This window comes from Mastomys coucha, unplaced genomic scaffold (genome assembly GCF_008632895.1).
Source record: "Mastomys coucha isolate ucsf_1 unplaced genomic scaffold, UCSF_Mcou_1 pScaffold23, whole genome shotgun sequence".
Classification (NCBI taxonomy): Eukaryota; Metazoa; Chordata; class Mammalia; order Rodentia; family Muridae; genus Mastomys; species Mastomys coucha.
This window is the reverse complement of record NW_022196906.1, coordinates 82,766,757-82,784,605: the sequence shown is the minus strand read 5'-3', so window position 1 is coordinate 82,784,605 and position 17,849 is coordinate 82,766,757. Positions and strand designations below refer to the sequence as shown.

Here is a 17,849-nt window from a genome sequence, read left to right as displayed (position 1 = left end):
AAAAAAAAAAAAAAAAAGAAAGAAAAAAAGAAAAAAAACCCTTCCTAAAATCGTGAAGAGTAAATAGTTAAATAGTTAATTTCTATGCATGCTTGCCTTTCTAGGAAGCAGTATGTCAGAAAGGAAGTGGTCACACATTCCCAGTACTGAGCCCTTTACTGAACTGCAGATTAGAAACTGATGTCCGCACTTATCCAAGAGAAGAACCAAATGTCCAGTCCAGCTATTGATAGGCAGACAGGAAGCAGCCCCCTAGGAGTCTCTTCAAGGGTCATAATGACAGAGCAGCCCTTTGGCGTGCCTGCTGCGGGCTGCAACTTGAACTTACTTTGCTACGTTTTATCATGGACTGTTTTGTGACTCCGGAGTGTAACGCCTCCAAAGACACCATTTGTCTCTTGGGCTTCATTCCTGCAGCTCTGACATTTGGCAAGCCTGACTGGGGAGGCTTCTGCTCTTCAGTGTGACATCAGGCCATGCCAGGGTTAGTGGAAGGAACCTGGACAGAGTTCCTCCATTGGAGGGATAACACATGGACTATTAGCCATGCTACATTTAACTCAGAGGTTTTTAGAATGTGGGTTACAAATAAACAGCAAACAAGACAAGAAGGAAACTAATTTAGTGGGCAGTAACACACACAGAAGGTTAAATAAAAGACCAGAAAATATCAGGGTGCTACTCAGGTGCTTTTCGGACATTTTCCTTTGGGCTGTGTGCATGTCGTATGCTGCGACATTTCTTAAACTTTAAATTTCCAGCTGGGCATGGTGGCTCATGCCCATATTTCCAGCTCTTGGGAGGCTTACATAGAAAGACTGCTATGAATTTGAGTCTAGCCTGGGTTACAGAGTAAATTCCAGATCAGCATGGGCTACAGTGAGATCTGGACTCAAAACACAAAAGGATCCACAGGCGGTGTTCTTTTTGCTACATTTACCAAGTAGTGTTTAACAAACAGACTTACTTTAGCTTCTTGGTAATTTCATAAAATGGTTTAGTGAAAGATTGCTTTGTTTGTTTTTTCAATGTGTGTGTGTGTGTGTGGTGTATGTGTGTGTGTATGTGTATGAGAGAGAGAGAGAGAGACAGAGACAGAGACAGAGAGACAGACAGAGAGAGAGAGAGAGAGAGAGAGAGAGAGAGAGAGAGAGAGAGAGAGAGAGAGAGAATAAATATGAGGATATGAGGATATGCCGTGGAACACATGAGGTCAGAGGACAACTTTTGGGCTTCAGTTTCTCTTCTTCCTCGGTTATATGGGTTCAAACTCAGGTCTCTATGCTAGTACAGCAAGCATCTTTATCTGCTGATTTACCTGCTGAGTCATCTTGTCAGCCTGCCTGAAATTTTTTTTTTTTTTTTTTTTTTTGTAAAAAGGCTGGCAAAATTTTGTTTAAACACATAAGTAGGCCTCATCTCCTATTATGTCTTTTAATTGCTAAGTTTAGTCCTCAAAAGAGAGCCAAAACACATTTTTGTGGGAACAAGTTTAATCCTGGTAATCTATTACAAAATGTGAAACAAATGATTTAGACTCAGGTCAGTGTTTAAGAGACTGGATTCAGGAGTTACAGATGCAGCTGCAAGGTAAGCAAGCTGAAGGTAAGCAAGCTGCAGCTTACCCTCATATCTCTCACGTTGCAGGACTTCACTGGCAGGGGCAATAGTTGTAAGAGCAAAAGGATTAATCTCCATCTCTGCCAGCTTCTTGGGCTAGCAGGGCACCATAATCAGTAGCCACACAGTGCAGAAGCCTGTGGGTGTCCAAATGATGCCACAAAGTGGCACAGATGAAGACAAAGATGCATCCAAGTGACAAGGGGGGAGGGAGGGATGATTGCATCATCCACATAAGGGGTGGCACTCTGAACTGTTCATTTAAAGTTGTGTGTGTGTGTGTGTGTGTGTGTGTGTGTGTGTGTGTGTGTGTATCTCAAAACAACATGTGGCATGGTATTCTTGTGACATTAGTGCTTCTTGTCATACTATTAGAAGGGGGATTTTACAGTCAAGATTAGCCTAGTCAACACATAATGTTCCTTGCTAGCCAGGACTACAAAGCAAAGTGAGACTCTGTCTCCATAAAAATGAAACAAGCAACATGAGATTCATGAGTCTCAAGGTAAGATGAAACAAAATAACAAGAAAAGAAACCGTACAACAACCATACAAGCAGGATAGCCTGGGTGCTTTGGGAGTTTTCGATTTACTTTACACATATCTCTGAGAGTGCACACGTCTGTACACATACCTGTTAGATCCTTTTGTAAAATGTCATGCTTACTATGGCTCACAGCCAACATAAAGGATGAAGTGGCAGGAGCGTGCAAACTGGTTCCTGCTGTGAGTTGTAGACTTCTAAGCAACAAAGCCCCCAGGGTTTGAATAGGTCCTATCCACAGGGCTGCTGTAGAATTGTAATAAGACCAGGCAAGTATGAAGACCCACCTGAAACTGTAGTGATTTGGATGTGGCTTGTCCCTTCTGTGTTCGTGTGCTAGCAGCTTATTAGTCCCCACTGTGGTGACACTGAAGGACAGAGGAACCTTCAAGGAGTGTCTAAGGTGAGGTGGTGAGGTCACTGGAGCCAGCACCCTCGGAAGAGATTAGTTCTCTTGAGACCACAGTTAGTTCTGTGTGAGGGAGTGGTTGTAACAGGAGGGCCACCACACACACCTGGTTTCTTGTCCATGTTCCTTCTTGATTCTCTCCCATGTTGTGATGTGATGAAGAGCCAGAGGGATGTTCACCCAAGGCCAAACTAGTGAAGTCAACTGTTCCCAGACTCTTAATCTTCAAAACTGTGATAGACTCCTTATTAGAAAGCCAATGTGCCTGGAAGGTCAGGTGACTTGCCTGTTCAAGGTCATTCAAGTGAGTTAGGAACGAGGACTTTTGACTCAATATCTGTTTCTTTTCTTTCTATAATTTGTACTGTATCTCACGTTCTGATTCCAAATATAACATGTATTCAGCACTTAAGAATTCTAAGACGTTCTGTGAAAATAACAATAGTAGTGATGAAGACGATGATGACAACGATGATGATGATGATGACGATGATACTTTCCAAACCAGATACAGAGGTGTATGCTTATAATCCTGCCAATCTCCTGAGAAGCAGAGGCAGGAGAATCACAAGACTGGGGCTAATCAGGCCTAGATAGTGAAACTCTGTCTTAGAAAACCAAAAGCTGGAGATATAGATGTTTAAAATACAGACATGCCTGGATTCAGATCCAAGAACCACTGAAAACATCTAAAATATATATATTCATCTTTTAAAATATATTCATCTTCTACCATTGGCTGACCTTTGTCGGGAGATCAGCACTGTTTTCATTTCGTTATGTGTGCTTTGTGCTTGTAGCACTGACTTTCAATCATGACATGAATGAATTCTTGGAACATCTTCCACAGTAAGATTACTTGTTCTCATCCAATGCAAATTATATGTATACTGCATATTACAGCTAACACATTGTACGCTGCACACTGAATGAACATCTTAGCTTGCAGAATGTATTGAAACAATTACCTGTGTAGAGAAAGGTGTTGGAGTGTCCTCCTACCACGACATCCACACCTCGCACCTTCTGAGCAATGAGCTTGTCCATCTCAAAACCAGAGTGCCCCAGGGCAATGATCTTATTCACATTTAGAGTTTTTAGTTTATCTACTTCAGGCTGTAATGCAGTGATTTCATCTTCAAAGACTAAATTAGTCCCTAAGGAAAAAAATTAATGAAATAGATATTAAAAGAATTTCATTGTACTCTTTATATACTAACACACTAGGTATAATTTCTTTTAAAAGCTCTTCACTTACTAACAGCAAAATGTATGAATACATCTGGTACAAAAGCCTGAGCAATCAAGAAAAACTTAAGTCAATGTTCTTGGTTGCATTCACCTAATGTTGTATTGGGTTAAGGTTGTAGATGGTATATACCAATTATACATACATACATACAATACACATACACACACATATATACATATATATTAAACACATATATAACCTATATATGTGTATGTGTGTGTGTGTGTGTGTGTGTGTGTGTGTGTGTGTAACTATCTTAGTTAGAGTTTTACTGCTGTGAACAGATACCATGACCATGACAACTCTTATAAGAACAGCATTTAATTGGGGCTGGCTTACAGGTTCAGAGGTTCAGTCCATTATCATCAAGGTGGGAACATGGCAGCATCTAGGCATGCATGATGCAAGCAGAGCTGAGAGTTCTACATCTTCATCTGAAGGCTGCTAGCAGAATACTGACTTTCAGGTAACTAGGGTTACCTAGTTACCTGTCTTAAGCCCATGCACACAGTGACACACCTACTCCAACAAGGTCACACCTTCTAATAGTGCTACTCCCTGGGCCAAGCATATACAAACCATCACAATAACATTTATTTTTGTTAGCACATACATGCTACAATACATGCATGGAGGTCAGAGGACAATTTTCAAGAGTTGGTTCTCTTTGTCCACTGTGTGAGTCCTGGGGATAGAACTCAGGACATCAGGCTATGTGGCAAGCACCATCATCTGCTGAACCATCTCACTGGGCCATAGACGATATATTTGCATAAACTGAACCTCATACTATGAAGAGACTTCAGGTATGGTTTGTTTTCATTTCCTTTTACATTTAGACCTTCATACTAACCATGAAAAAAAATATCTGAGTACAAAACCATGGTGCCTACTGCTGCCAACTTCCTTACTTGGAAACTTGGGGTATTCTGTCTTCAGACCTAAAATGTCAACAAGTAGGCTTTGAAAGCCAGAAAGTGGGAGAAGGCGGGGTGGCAGGCATGGGGAAGGGGGAGGCAACAGGGGTTTGTTTTTGTTGTTTTTGTTTGTTTCTTTGTTTTTTGGAGGGGAAACTGGGAATGGAGAAATTCGCATGTAAATAAAGAAAATATCTAAAATAAAAAAAAAAAATTTAAAATAAAATTAAAAAAAAAAGAAAAATTTATTTGAAGCTACAAAAAAGGCAATTCTACTACTCATTTGATTTGTGGTTTTATGAAAAAAAAAGAAAGCTAATTTCAAAAGGAGGTTTTTACATTTAATTAGTTATTTATTTTGATTTTTGTATGCTGTGACATACATATGGATCTCAGATCTCTCCTCCTACCATGTGGGTTCCAGGGATTGAACTCTGGGTATCACGTGAGGTGGCAAGTCCCCTTCCTTACCCACAGAGCCATCTTTCTGGTCCTGGAAACTAATTGTATCATGGTAGGGTATAACTGCTCACTTGTAGGCAGGGTGTGGCAGCCTTAGAGTAGACCTGATTACTGTATTACATAGAGACCTCATTTAAACATTGCTGGCTCTAGGATGGGGAGATACCTCTTGGAGCTCAGTTTACCACCCAGTGCTAGTAATGAGTGCCTCGGGCTCTGGCTGGCATAGCCCCTGGGAATCCTATGCTGAGACAAGAGCCAGGCCTCCCAAACTTAGCAAGTCATTAGGTCTTCAGTGGTCACGAAGGGACCACAGACATGCCATCCTGAAGTCTCACCCAGCACTCTATTGCAAGGCTGTCCTCCAGTTGACCTAGATGCTCTCAGGCTAGTTTCTAAGAACTGGCACTAAAACGAAATTGTCCCAGATGCAAAAGTCTCATAAAGAGGTTTCAAAAGGGAGGTCCGCAAAGCCCGATGTAAAAATCGAGAGTTTCTCCAAACAGCAGACTACTGGATACACAGCCATCATCCGTTCGTGCTCAGGACTCCACTTCCCTGATGGAACTACTGAGTCCTGACTACACGCCAACTTCACAGAGGCAACGTATGGAAGATGAATGCCAGCATGAGAGCACTGTGGCTGTGGAGGCTGAGAGGAGCCGCTGGGAAGCTAGCAGCTGGCTAGGCAGCTCACTGAATATGTGAGCACAGGGAGAGACAGACTTCTTGCTTGGCTTTCTAGCACCCAGAATAGTGTGAGGCACAGAGCATCCCGGGGGCGGGGGGTGGGGGGGACGGGGAGGAAGGTTGTGGAAAGAATGTTGCTATCCTCTCCTTTGGATCCTGTCCAGCCACAAAACAGTTCTGAGAAATGCCTCAGGTCTGGACACCACATGTACAGATCTCATGGGATGAGTTTTAGAATGCATACATGCATGCACGCATGTACGCAGTGGGGGTGGGGATTTTAAATTAAATGTGCTAGGAATTGATGTTATTTATATGTACGTGCTCTGAGCACTAGAACTAGGAAAACTGTTTTACTGGGGACCAGAGATCTATGGGCGCTGCTTGTGCCAGGCTTCACTCACAATTTTGAACACACAGAATTAAACAGAGACACTGTTTAGTCAACAAAGAAGTTCACCGAGCAGAGACAGTGATGCCCTTCAGAGGGTAACTGAGAACGACACACAATCTACCACCTTGGTTTACTAATCACCATCCTTCATCTGCCACAGATCATATGAACATGGTTGGCCAAGCTCTGCTTTCCCACATCTATTCCCAAGCTACAAGGACTGTGAAAGTAGAAGATACCTGGATTTGAGAGGAAAGGGGTTTCCTTTGAAGTATATCCAACAATCCCCACAACCTCACCACCAACAGAGAGAACTTTAGATGGCGAATAAAGTCCAGATATCTGAGGTGCTAGTGGCCCCCGTGCCTTAATGTTTGCGCTCAAAATCGGAAATTTGACATTTCTGAGGAGGGGATCAATCAGTCCTTCCACACCATTATCAAATTCATGATTTCCCAGTGCCTAAGTAAAATGGAAAAGAAAAAAAAAAAAGAATTAAGTATCCTGAATTTTCCAATAAAAGCATATTTTAAAGTATATCATGTTAGTCCAGTGGCCCCCCCCCCCCCAAATGGACTGGGCTCTATGAGACCTCACCACATACATGTTCTGGTGTTCTCCTTACCTCCAAAGGGGGCCCTCGGGCTGAGCCAGAGACACTTAGATCACAGGTAGGTACAGCATTATTGCCCTGGGATCCTCATCCAGGGAAGCTGCTGTGAATGTGTGAATTTTGCAATACCCGAAGCACACATTGTGAGTGGGAACCCCTGTCCCACCCCCCTCCAGCCAGTCAGCTCACAGACCACCTTTACCAGGCCCTACCCAGTTCGTTCCCATTGTTTTCTGGAGTTAGCCCACAGGTTAGATCCAATCTTTCAACCCACCAGGACCTTAGTAGAATGCAGATACTCCCAGAACCCCCCTTTCATTGCTTCCCTTGAGTCATGTCTTGAGTTCTCACAACTACTCTACTCAAGGACTTCCCCAGTTTGTCCAGGCGAATCAGGTCTGACAGAAGTCTCTGTTAGAGTGGGCTATGGCTTCCTGCTCTGGTCAGCCCTGGGTCACCCCTGTACCCTGAGCAGGATAGAAAGCATGGGAACATTACGGGTATGTGGAAAGAGAAAGAGGCCCCTTGCTTTGGAGTCTGGTGGAAGCCTTCTGCCAGCTGAGCATCGAGAATTTCAGCACAATGAACAACATTGGCTGTGAAGGTTGCTGACAGAAGGACAATATGTGTTTTATATAGGAACATTTTTGCTATGAAATAGGAATGTTAAAATAGCAACGAACTGTGTGCTTAAGGCTTGCTTTTATCCTTTCCTAGGTATTTTCTGGAACTCTCCCAACTAAAACTAAAACTTTGTTTACAGTAAAGATAACTTCATGTTCCCTATAGCCCCTGTGATCTCGAGTTTTACCGTGTCAGCTGTAATCTTAGTCAGTGCACATAAGAACCACCCTATGATCTCATTTACCAAAAAAAGAAAAAGTTTCCTTAGCTACCTTTTGAGTTGTGGCTTCAGAAGTCACCAAAATCAGTATGTGTGGATGTTGCAATGAAAGGACATCTCTATCTTGAGCAGCCCACACCCAAGGGTGTGTACCCTCCCTCTAAGTACCTGTTCTCTCCCATGCTTACTCTCTTCCTCATATACTAATCTACTACAGCCCTGCCTTACACTTGTAAAGTCTACACTTTACACTGGCCTTGTCCTGATATTCTTTTCTGTCTTTAGAGGCAAAATCTCTAAAAGGAAGCTGTCGGACAGCCCCATCCCCAGCGGCTTATGCTAAGGAAGGACTTTCTGGTGAGGTGGAGAGACCGCAGCAGGTTCTGGATTCACTCTGTGCACAGGGCTTTGTGGGGAGCAAGGATGGCGTATGATATTCCCACCCTCAGAGTCACAGTAGCTTCTTCTTCAGAAAGCCCTGTCTATGCCTTCCTCAGGCCTTCGGGATAATCCCAGCTCTGGGCAGGCCACCCACTTGGTTTGGCTGCTAAGGCCATTTGATTCCCCCCCCCCCCCGTACCTAAATTCACTAAGGTTATCAGCACAACCTCAGTCTGTTTCACTTTTCCTATTTGAGAAGAGGCCTAGAAGCATTGGCTCCTGGTCGTTGAAGCTAACAAGCACCATGGTACATTCTCTTCCACCTCACGCCCTCTTCCCAGTGAGGCAGGTAAGTAAGCACAACAAATAGTTTAGTAGTGAACCTGGCTTGAGCAATGCACACACCCCTCTTCTAACACCGCACTTGGCAGCCTGCTACTGCACATACTATATGCACACACCACCCTCCAAACAGTGCACTTGACAACCTAGGACCCCGCCTTCCCTTAGCTGCACGTACCACTCTCTCCAGACAATGGAGTTAAGCTCCTTCTCCCCTGAACATCCATCAAACAATTTCAGTCATACTCCAGTTATTGTCTCCAGCTATGTCCTCATACTCCAGGTATGGCGCTAGGGAGGCAATCTGGCCTGAGCTAGTTTGACACACATGTTGAATAGGGTAAACTGTCCTGTAAGTGAACGTTTAGGGAGAAAGCTGAATGTGATGTCCTTGCTAATTTGCAACCCCTGCATTCCTTTATTACAATGTTTGAATAAGAAGACACAAACCGCCTGGCAGTGGTGGTGCATGCCTTTAAGCCCAGCACTTGGGAGGCAGAGGCAGGCGGATTTCTGAGTTCGAGGCCAGCCTGGTCTACAGAATGAGTTCCAGGATAGCCAGGGCTATACAGAGAAACCCTGTCTTGAAAAAAAAAAAAACAAAAACAAAAAAACCCAACCAACCAACCAACCAACCAAACAAGCAAACAAAAAGACACAAACCTAGAAAACCTTGACTGGACATGACCACCAGTCATGTGATACCAGAACATTCCAGGGCTATATTGTGGGGTCAATTGTTGTCTGTCCCCTGGCTAAACTGAGTGTTTCCAAGCTACGTTGGTCTTTTTGTCCTGTTCACCATGTTGTTCCCTCACGTGGCACTCACTGAGCACCTGTGTATGAACCTCCAGGAAGCATGCGGCTATTGACAGTCCCACTGTCTCTCCTGGCAAGTTCATAATTGCTTAACTTGCACCCCCCTCCCCCATGCTCTATCCAGTCATCTCCTCTTAGCTAGTTAACTTCTCTAAAGCTGATCCAGGTCTAAAGGTTCTCTCAGTCTCAGACATTTGTTTTTCTTTCTTCTAGTCTTAAAACATCAAGTTTTCTTCCTATGGTAAAATAAATACCTTTTGTTATATAATAATCTTAAGCATAGAGTTTTGGTTTTGGTGAATGTTTCTACATTCACTAAATTTTTTTTAAAAATGTGGTTGGTTGTTTTGGAGTCTTTTGAGACAGAGTCTCACTGTATAGCTCAGGATGGCCTCAAATTGAATCTTGCATTTGCTCCAGAATTCTGGGAACAGACATGTACAACAACAACACACGGCTCCACAGTTTTCCATGGAAGACTGGCCAACTCATCAGTGTTGTTCTATCCTTAGGGAGTGGTGAACGTTCAAGTTTTCGTTTGTTGCTTCTTCAATATCTTGTTCCCTTCCACCCTGACTTGAGTAGTGATTGTGACTATCTATCTTGACTTTGTATCCCTTGGGGAGAACAGCCCTATTTCATGCACACCAGTGCTCTTGATAGAGGATCAAATACCTTTAGTCACCGGCACCTTCAGCTCCAAACTTCAAACCTCTGTTGGGTTCTCTTGGTCTGTGTGTCAGTTGTCATGTGCCTATTTTCCCGCAGTGTTTCAATAGAACACCAGCTTTCCAGACCCAAAAAAACTATCTCTGAGACTTGTCATCTGGGCCTGTGGCCTCAAGTGTCAGATTCAAAGTCTTCCTTTCCTCAAAATGGTGGTTCTGGGGACATTGTTCTACTGAGAAGGACAATCTCCGTCAATCCAGCCAGAAGCACTGGCATCCTCCTGTCGCCTTCTCCCCTCACAGGGCAACTAGCTGGTCAGCTGTTTCAGCTGTTGAGAAAGCTACCACATGGGTGCCTGGTCACACTAACTTTGAGGACAGGGAAGTATGACAAATTACCCCATCCCTTAGAATCTGAAATACCACGTGAAAGGAAGGACACATTGTCACAATTTGTGGAAGGGAGATGGCAGTGTTCTGGGCTCTGGGAAGGCTGTTTTCTTGGTAGAAGCATGGTTGCTGTTCTGCTTTACTTTGGTTTTCCTTTTTTTTTTTAAATTGTAATAAACACAATGACCACAGCACAACATGGAGAGAAAAGGATTTAGTTCTTCTTCTAGTTGACAATGTATTATTGAGCAAAGTCAGGAGAGAAACTCAAGACCGAAATCTGGCGCAGAGGCCACGCAGGAGTGCCGTTTACTGCCTTGCTCGTCTTATGTCACCCAGGCCCACCTGCCCATGGGTGACACCACATACAGTGGGCTGGGCTCTCTCACATCAATCACCAGTCAAGAAAATGCCCCACATGAGTGCACACAGTCCAGCCTCAGCGGAGGAGCCCCTTCCCAGGTGATTCCAGTTTGTGTTAAATTGGTAAATATAAACCAGCACAACGATTGTAGTAGTTTCATTCATTTATTTATTCATTTATTTTTGTAATAGGGTCTTACTATGCACCTCTAGCTGGCCTGGAAGTCTCTATGCAGACTAGGCTAGCCTTGAACACAGATCCAACTGGTTTTTTGGCCTCCTCTTTATTAGGACTAAAGGTGGCACCGCCATATCCAGGTCTAGGTTCTTTTCTTTCCATCTGCTTTTGAATCTGTACTATTTATTACATGATGTTTAGTTAGAAGAATGGAATTTGAGTTGTACCTTTGACCCTGGCTAAGATGCGTGACATCCCAAACTACCCAAAAGGCTCTAGCATCATAGAGATTTTCTACTGTTTCTTTTCTTAAATCAATCAAAAAAAAAAAAAAAAATGGCCCTGCCAATTACCTGGACTGAAAAAAGCCCTCAGACAGTCCTAACTTCTAGAAACATGATATACCTGGAAACACGTCTAAAATATGAGAGGGATAGTTGCCCCTTAATGAGGCATATAATTAGACACCCCAGAAGCCACTCTCTCTGCACAGTTGCCTACAGAGCATCATTGCTAAGCCTGCTGCCTTTCTGACTTCTAACTCAGAAAGTGTAACTTCTGCCCTCCCCCACCTCCTTCTCTTCTTTCTTTCCCCTTTCCCTCTTTCCACTCTGCTGTGTTGATGAGGATGTGTGTGGGTGGGATGCGGGGATGTGGCTCTTGTAGGTGACTGTGGAGATGTGTGCCTGTGCACATGCATAGGGAGGCCAGAGCACCTTCCTCTCTGGTTCTCCAGCTTATTGGCATGAGAGGAGGTCTCTCTGTTTTTGGCTAGGTTGGTTGACCTAGTATCAGTATTTTCAGCATCTTCCTATCTCTGGTCCCAATAGAGAGGAAACATGTACATGCAGCCGTCCTGACTAGTCCTCATATTTGCAGAGCAAGGGTTTGTGCCAAGGTCATCTCCCTAGATCCCTTTCCTCCTCTATGCATCTCCAGTTTTTGGACATCAGTCAAAATCCTAAACCCAGTTGCCATGACATCAGACATTTGATCTCTGCAGACAATATCCACCTACCTGGCCCCTTTACTGCCCCATGCAGCCGCCTCACTGGCTTCCACTGCTGAGCCCATCTGATTCAGATGCCTGATTCCTTTCCTCTTATCCAGCCCCCACCTTCCAGCAGCCATTGAGCTCTTGTTATCTTGTTGGTTTTGTCCTCTCAAATGTTTCCTCCTGAGTCTGTCTGAAAATGCATTTATCACTGGGAGGTGGTAGCACATGCCTTTAATCCTACCAGCACATGGGAAGCAGAGGCAGGCTGATCTCTGTGAGCTCCAGACCAGCCTTGTTTCTAGAGAGCCAAGGCTACACAAAGAAACCCTGTCTCGAAAATAAAAACAAACCAAAAAATTCATTTATCTAAGATCCTACAAAAGGGACCCCGATTTCCCCCTCTCCCAGTACTATGGTTTTGCTGCAGTCTTGGCCTCTCTGGATTGGACAGTGGCTTTCTAACCAGGCTTTTGGCCATCGTCATTCTCTTCCCTAAACCATCCTTTGTACTGCTGCCAGAGCAAACCTTCTGAACTACAGGTTAGATGGTACCACTCCCCACTTGAAGGACACACAGAGGCACATGAGCCGTTTAGGATCCCACCCATATCCTTGGCAGGCTCCACAAAGCTTTCTTTGTGCACTGGTCTCATCTCTTTCAGCCTCCCTTCTGGCACCGTCTCCCTGCACCCCCATGTACCGTACTCTGAAAGGAAGCACGGGTGCTTCTGCCACTCATGACCAGGGATGTGGAAATCATAGCATCCTCTGAATGAATCAAATAAAAGCGGTAACTAAAACATGCCAGCGTTTGTTATGCACTTCCTGCATGCTGTAATGAGGAAAGGAAGAAAACACGGGAACTTAAAAACAACCAACCAGAGATGGTTGGCTGGAGAGATGGCTCAGGGGTTAAGAGTACTTCCAGAGGTGCTGAGTTCAACTCCTACATGGTGGCTCCAACCATCTGTCATGGGATCTAATGCCCTCTTCTGGTATGTCTGAAAACAGCTACAGTATATTTACATAAAATAAGTAGATCTTTCTTAAAAAACAAACAAACAAACAAAACGAGGTGCTGGCTAGGCTACTATCGCTACTGACTTTACAGATGAACAAAAGCTGAGATGCTATCCAGTGACTGGTGACACTTGTGTCTGGTGACAGATGAATGACAACAGTCATACACACAGATCCAGCAGAAGAACCCTGCTGTTGCCTGCTGTCCTTTACTGCTTTATATAAATAACGATGCTCCCAGGAGGGATGCTTTGAGAACCCCAGTCTGATGGAGATGGCGCCCTCTGCGAGCCCCAGCAGGTCTCTCCCCTGCCCTCTGAGTGGTCAGTTTCTTTGACAGCAGAACCTTGGATCACAGCAGGATGCACTGCTGGGGGAGTAGATGGCCAGGAGGACCATTCACAAAGTGCTCATTTTTTTCTCCTCTGACAGTTCACTGTTCCCCTCCCTCTGTAAATATTTTATATTTCCCTTTCCCTGCCTGGGACTTCTCCTACTGCCTTACTCCTTTTACGGTTAGGAGGATTTCATAATGTATCAGCTCTTCAGGCGGAACACACTTCTCACCAAATTCCCCACACTGCTGGCTTGCAGCCACAGGCACTACAGGAGCCGGTTAAGTGGGTGGATCTTGCTTGCTCTTCATTATCATTTGTATTACCAACAGACCTTGGGAAAGAGCTGCCTGTGAGAAGAACACGGAGCAATAAGTGATGGAGTGACATAAAGGAGGAGACAGCCACCCCTCAGTGTACATGGGGAAATGTTTCCAGGTCCCTTGACAGATCACAATCCCTCATGGTAGAAAATGGCATGGTATTTGCCTATGGGTTATACACATGTTCCCATGAGTTTTGAATTATCCTTAGGCTATTTAAATTACCTCACACAACACAACTGCCTTATAATAGTTGTCAGACTCTAGTGGTTGGGAATATTAATAAGATTATCTGTATATAGCTACAGTTTTTTTTCTCCAAATACTTCGGCTTTACCATTGGTGAAATTCATGATTTTTATATTCCCCTGTGATGGTCCTTTCCTTTGCCTTTTTTGGTCCTTTCTGGAAGTTATCATTACAAACTGAAGCTCTCTGAAGCCCCATCTACACTGAAGGACCCATTGACTGTTTGACCTTGGCTGAGTAGAACATTGTGATTATGGGGTGATGGAATGTTGTGGATCAAGAGCCAAGGTCATCTTAAGCTATCTTTAGTCTTTTAATAGTTCCTGACTGCGAACCTCTATATCTGACCTCACATCCTCTTGATAAAAACTCCTGGAATTTATCATCTTGTTAAATTTGACATTTCTAATCCTGATAATATAGTATTTTTCTCTTTTGAGACAGGGTCTCTTGTACCACATGCTGACCTTGAAGTTGCTTCACAGCTGAGAATGTCTTTGAACTTCTGATCCTTTCTGCCTCAATCTCTGAAGAAGCTGGATTACAGGTCATGGCCAGTTTATGTGGGTCTGGGGATATAACTAAGGACTTCCTTTAGTTAGAGAAATACTCTACTAACTGAGCTCCAACATTAATTCCTAATCCTGCAGGAGAGATTTTTCCTAATCCACTATAGCCAACTTCCTAAGGACTGCTTTTCATATATTTTGTAAGCTCACTGATTTATGACTTTAATTTGTTCCATGATGGGCTGGAGAGATGGCTCAGTGGCTAAGAGCACTGACAGCTTTTCCAGAGGTCCTGAGTACAAATCCCAGCAACCACATGGTGACTCACAACCATCTGTAATGGAATCGGATGCCCTCTTCTGGAGTGTCTGAAGACAGCTACAGTGTACTTATATATAATAAATAGATAAATTAAAAAAAATTGTTCTATGACTATAAAATGTCACAAAGTCTCTTCCATACGGGACATGCCACTCAGGTTAACTTGAATATGTGTTCCCAAGGCCTTGGTCACACGTATTATTTGCTCAAAATAAACTATTTTCTCATATTCTTTAAAACAGAGTTGTAACTTCAGATGGACACAGCGAGACTTCACATTAACACTGTGACATTGCCACTCACTGTTTAACCATCATCTTAGGCAAAGACCTGCCGTGATGGAACCACATTCCCTTTTTGCTTTGTAAGACAGTGAACAGATTTATAGACAGATAGCTTCCAGGACTTATATCTAGTAGTCAAAAGGAAGTGAGGTCAAATATAGAGGTTGGTAGTAAGTTGCTATTAAAAGAGGCTAAAGATAGCCCAAGATGACCTTGGCTCTTTTAATCCACAGCATTTCATCACCCCCTAATCACAGTGCTCTAGTCAAACAGTCTACAGGCTTCTGTACAGATTGAACTTTGCTTATTTGCTCATCCTATTCATTAATCAATCGGAACCCTATGACAATCTTGTACATTCACCAAATAAGAGAGATGAGCTTGGCAAATTAACCTTCTGCACTCCGATATTAAAATCATAGGCTTGTGATGTCAGCAACTGGTTCAGTCCTGGGTCCTCCCCTCCCCCACTTTCTTTTGAGGAAAACACCTAAAAAGAAAAGAATGATGGTCTTACAGAAAGGCTTCGGATGTTTTCTATCTAGCCTGTGTGGTGGTTTGAATAGGAATAGCCCCCATGGGTTGATATACTTGAATGCTTGGTTATTCGCAAGTGGTACTGCTTAAGAGGGGCTAGGAGGTGTGGCCTTGTTGGAGGAAGTGTGTCACTGGGAAGGGGTGGGCTTTGAGGTTTCAAGAACCAAGCCAGGACCAGTGGCTCTCTCTTGTTCCTGCAGCCTATGGATCTGGGTGTAGAACTCTTAGCTCCTTCTCCAACCCTGTGTCTGCCTACATGTCACCATGCTCCCCTCATGATAAAGGACTAAACCTCTGAAACTGTTAAGAAAGTCACAATTCAATGTGTTTCTTTATGAAGAGTCGCCATGGTCATGGTGTCACTTCTCAGCAATAGGACACTGACCAGGACACCTGGGATGTTTGACATTCTACACCTCAAACTGCTTGCCACTAAAAACCAAAACCAAATGAAAATGTTGGGAACAGAGGAAGACTCAGTTCCTCTGTGACTTAGGCTCCCATGGCCACAAAATGGATCCTGAGGAACACTGCAATGTTTCTCTTGTTTTCTGTGGGTAGGTATTATCTTCATAGGCTATGGGTGACTTACAAAAATCCTTCGGCCTTTGAGAAAGCTTCTGTTGATTGTAGGTAAGGCTCAGAATATTGTGTAAGTTACCAACAGAGGAATGAAGCTATTTTAAGGCTTCTGATGCCAAGGTTTCGCTTGAGCTATTAAAAGTACCCTGTTATTAGGGGAGATGAAAAACTTGTGCTTAAAGTTTGACTTGGAATTCACATGCATTCTGTTGCAGGCTGTGGCTACTTTCCCTCTGAGGAAAAGCCGAAAAAAACTATAGATAATCATGAAGTTACCACATCCGAATTCACTTATTTATTTCCAATATAGTATATGTTGAAAGAATCCCAAACAGTAAATTATTAACTTTTGGATACCGATGAAACAGAAGGAAAGTAGCTCAAACCCACACAAGTTGACATATAAACAAATACCAGCTAATATAGTGCGCCACACCCCTTTCCTTGTTTATGGCAGATGCCAATTAACTGACTGGGTGGATCTTTTCTGATGAGTTTAGAACAAGCCTCAGAATCTCCCTTAACCCAGCAATGAAGGGAACAGCTGTCAGCCAACCAGATATGTCATTTTTCATTGCTTCACGAAGATAGTAATTATGAGCATGGAATCTATTTATGAATAACAGAATGTACTTTTACCCAGCAATGAGTGCTAGAGGCATAATTTTAAATAAGAGCAGAATCCTTCTGACTTTTCTCTCTGACCCACATTTGGTAGCAACTCTCAGATGCTGCCTATACTGGCTCTGAGGCAATGTGCCAGTGGCTCATATACAACCATCACTCATATACAAACCCTCTAGTTTGGGCTGAATAAATGGGTGGGTGAAGGAGGTACTGAGAGTGCTCCTCAAGGAACATTGCCTGAGCTCCATGCTGTCTGAAGTCTGAGGAAAGAGACACAGAGGTCAGTGGCCACTGATGGTCCACTAAAGGATCCTCCACTCTCTGAAATAGTTTAGCAAAAACTTTTATTTTCTGATTCCTCCAGTTGCAGCCGATGGATCAAAACAATCTCTCTCCCTGTTATTCAATAACCATGTGCACGGATTTGTCCCAACAGCCTGTGAAATGTGTCTAACAGCGAGGAAGTAATCACGGAGCATCTAGGAGTGAGGGAGGAATCAAATAAACAGCTGGTGGGGGGAAAGGAAAAAGAAAGAGAATAAATGCATTCACTCCAAGGCCGGGCATGGTGGTGCATTCCTTTGTTCCCAACACTTGGGAGGCAGAAACAAGCAAGACTGTATGAGTTTGAGGCCAGGTTGGTCTACATAGCAAGTTCAAGGTCAGCCAGGGCTACATAGTAAAGCTTTGTCTCAAACAAGCAAACTCTAAGCCTGCAGTTACTGGTTCAGTTGCCTGAGGGGTTCTCATTTGGGAGAAACAGTCCCAGGCCCCAGCTACCAAGCAGAATTCTGCTTTGAAAGCCTTTGGGGAATGAGCGTCACAGCCACAAAATAATGGAAACAGAGCAGCAAAAGGAAGGGGAGCCACATAGCCCCCAAAGGTAAAAACTTCCCTAGTCACTACATAGCTGAAGAACTCTGAGGTGGTTTAATCACAATGGTCTGTTCCCAGGAGCTCTTGGGGCAGCTTTATTGAATGGTGGTCATTTTGCCCTGACTGCTGGATGGAGATTTTGCTTTGTTTTGTTTTTCCCTGGATTTTTTTGGCAGTCTTATGCAGTATAGATTGGCCTCCCACATGCTAAGTAGCCAAGGATGACGCTGAACTTGCTGATCTTCCTGCTTCTACCTCCCAGGTGCTGGTTTCTGCAGGGCTGCAGATGATCCTGGGGCGGGG

The 17,849-nt window shown here is 43.7% G+C and overlaps 1 protein-coding gene across 1 annotated transcript in view; it reads right to left on the bottom strand.

Annotated features, from left to right (window-relative positions):
- Positions 1 to 17,849, bottom strand: part of Nt5e (5'-nucleotidase ecto) — a 51,197-nt gene that overhangs the window by 18,407 nt on the left and 14,941 nt on the right. Inside the window, exons 2-3 of the mRNA XM_031344186.1 lie at positions 6,528 to 6,750; positions 3,542 to 3,730 (exon numbers count right to left, since the gene is read on the bottom strand). Coding sequence (XP_031200046.1) covers positions 3,542 to 3,730; positions 6,528 to 6,750 — 412 coding nt within the window. The remainder of the gene's footprint in view (positions 1 to 3,541; positions 3,731 to 6,527; positions 6,751 to 17,849) is intronic.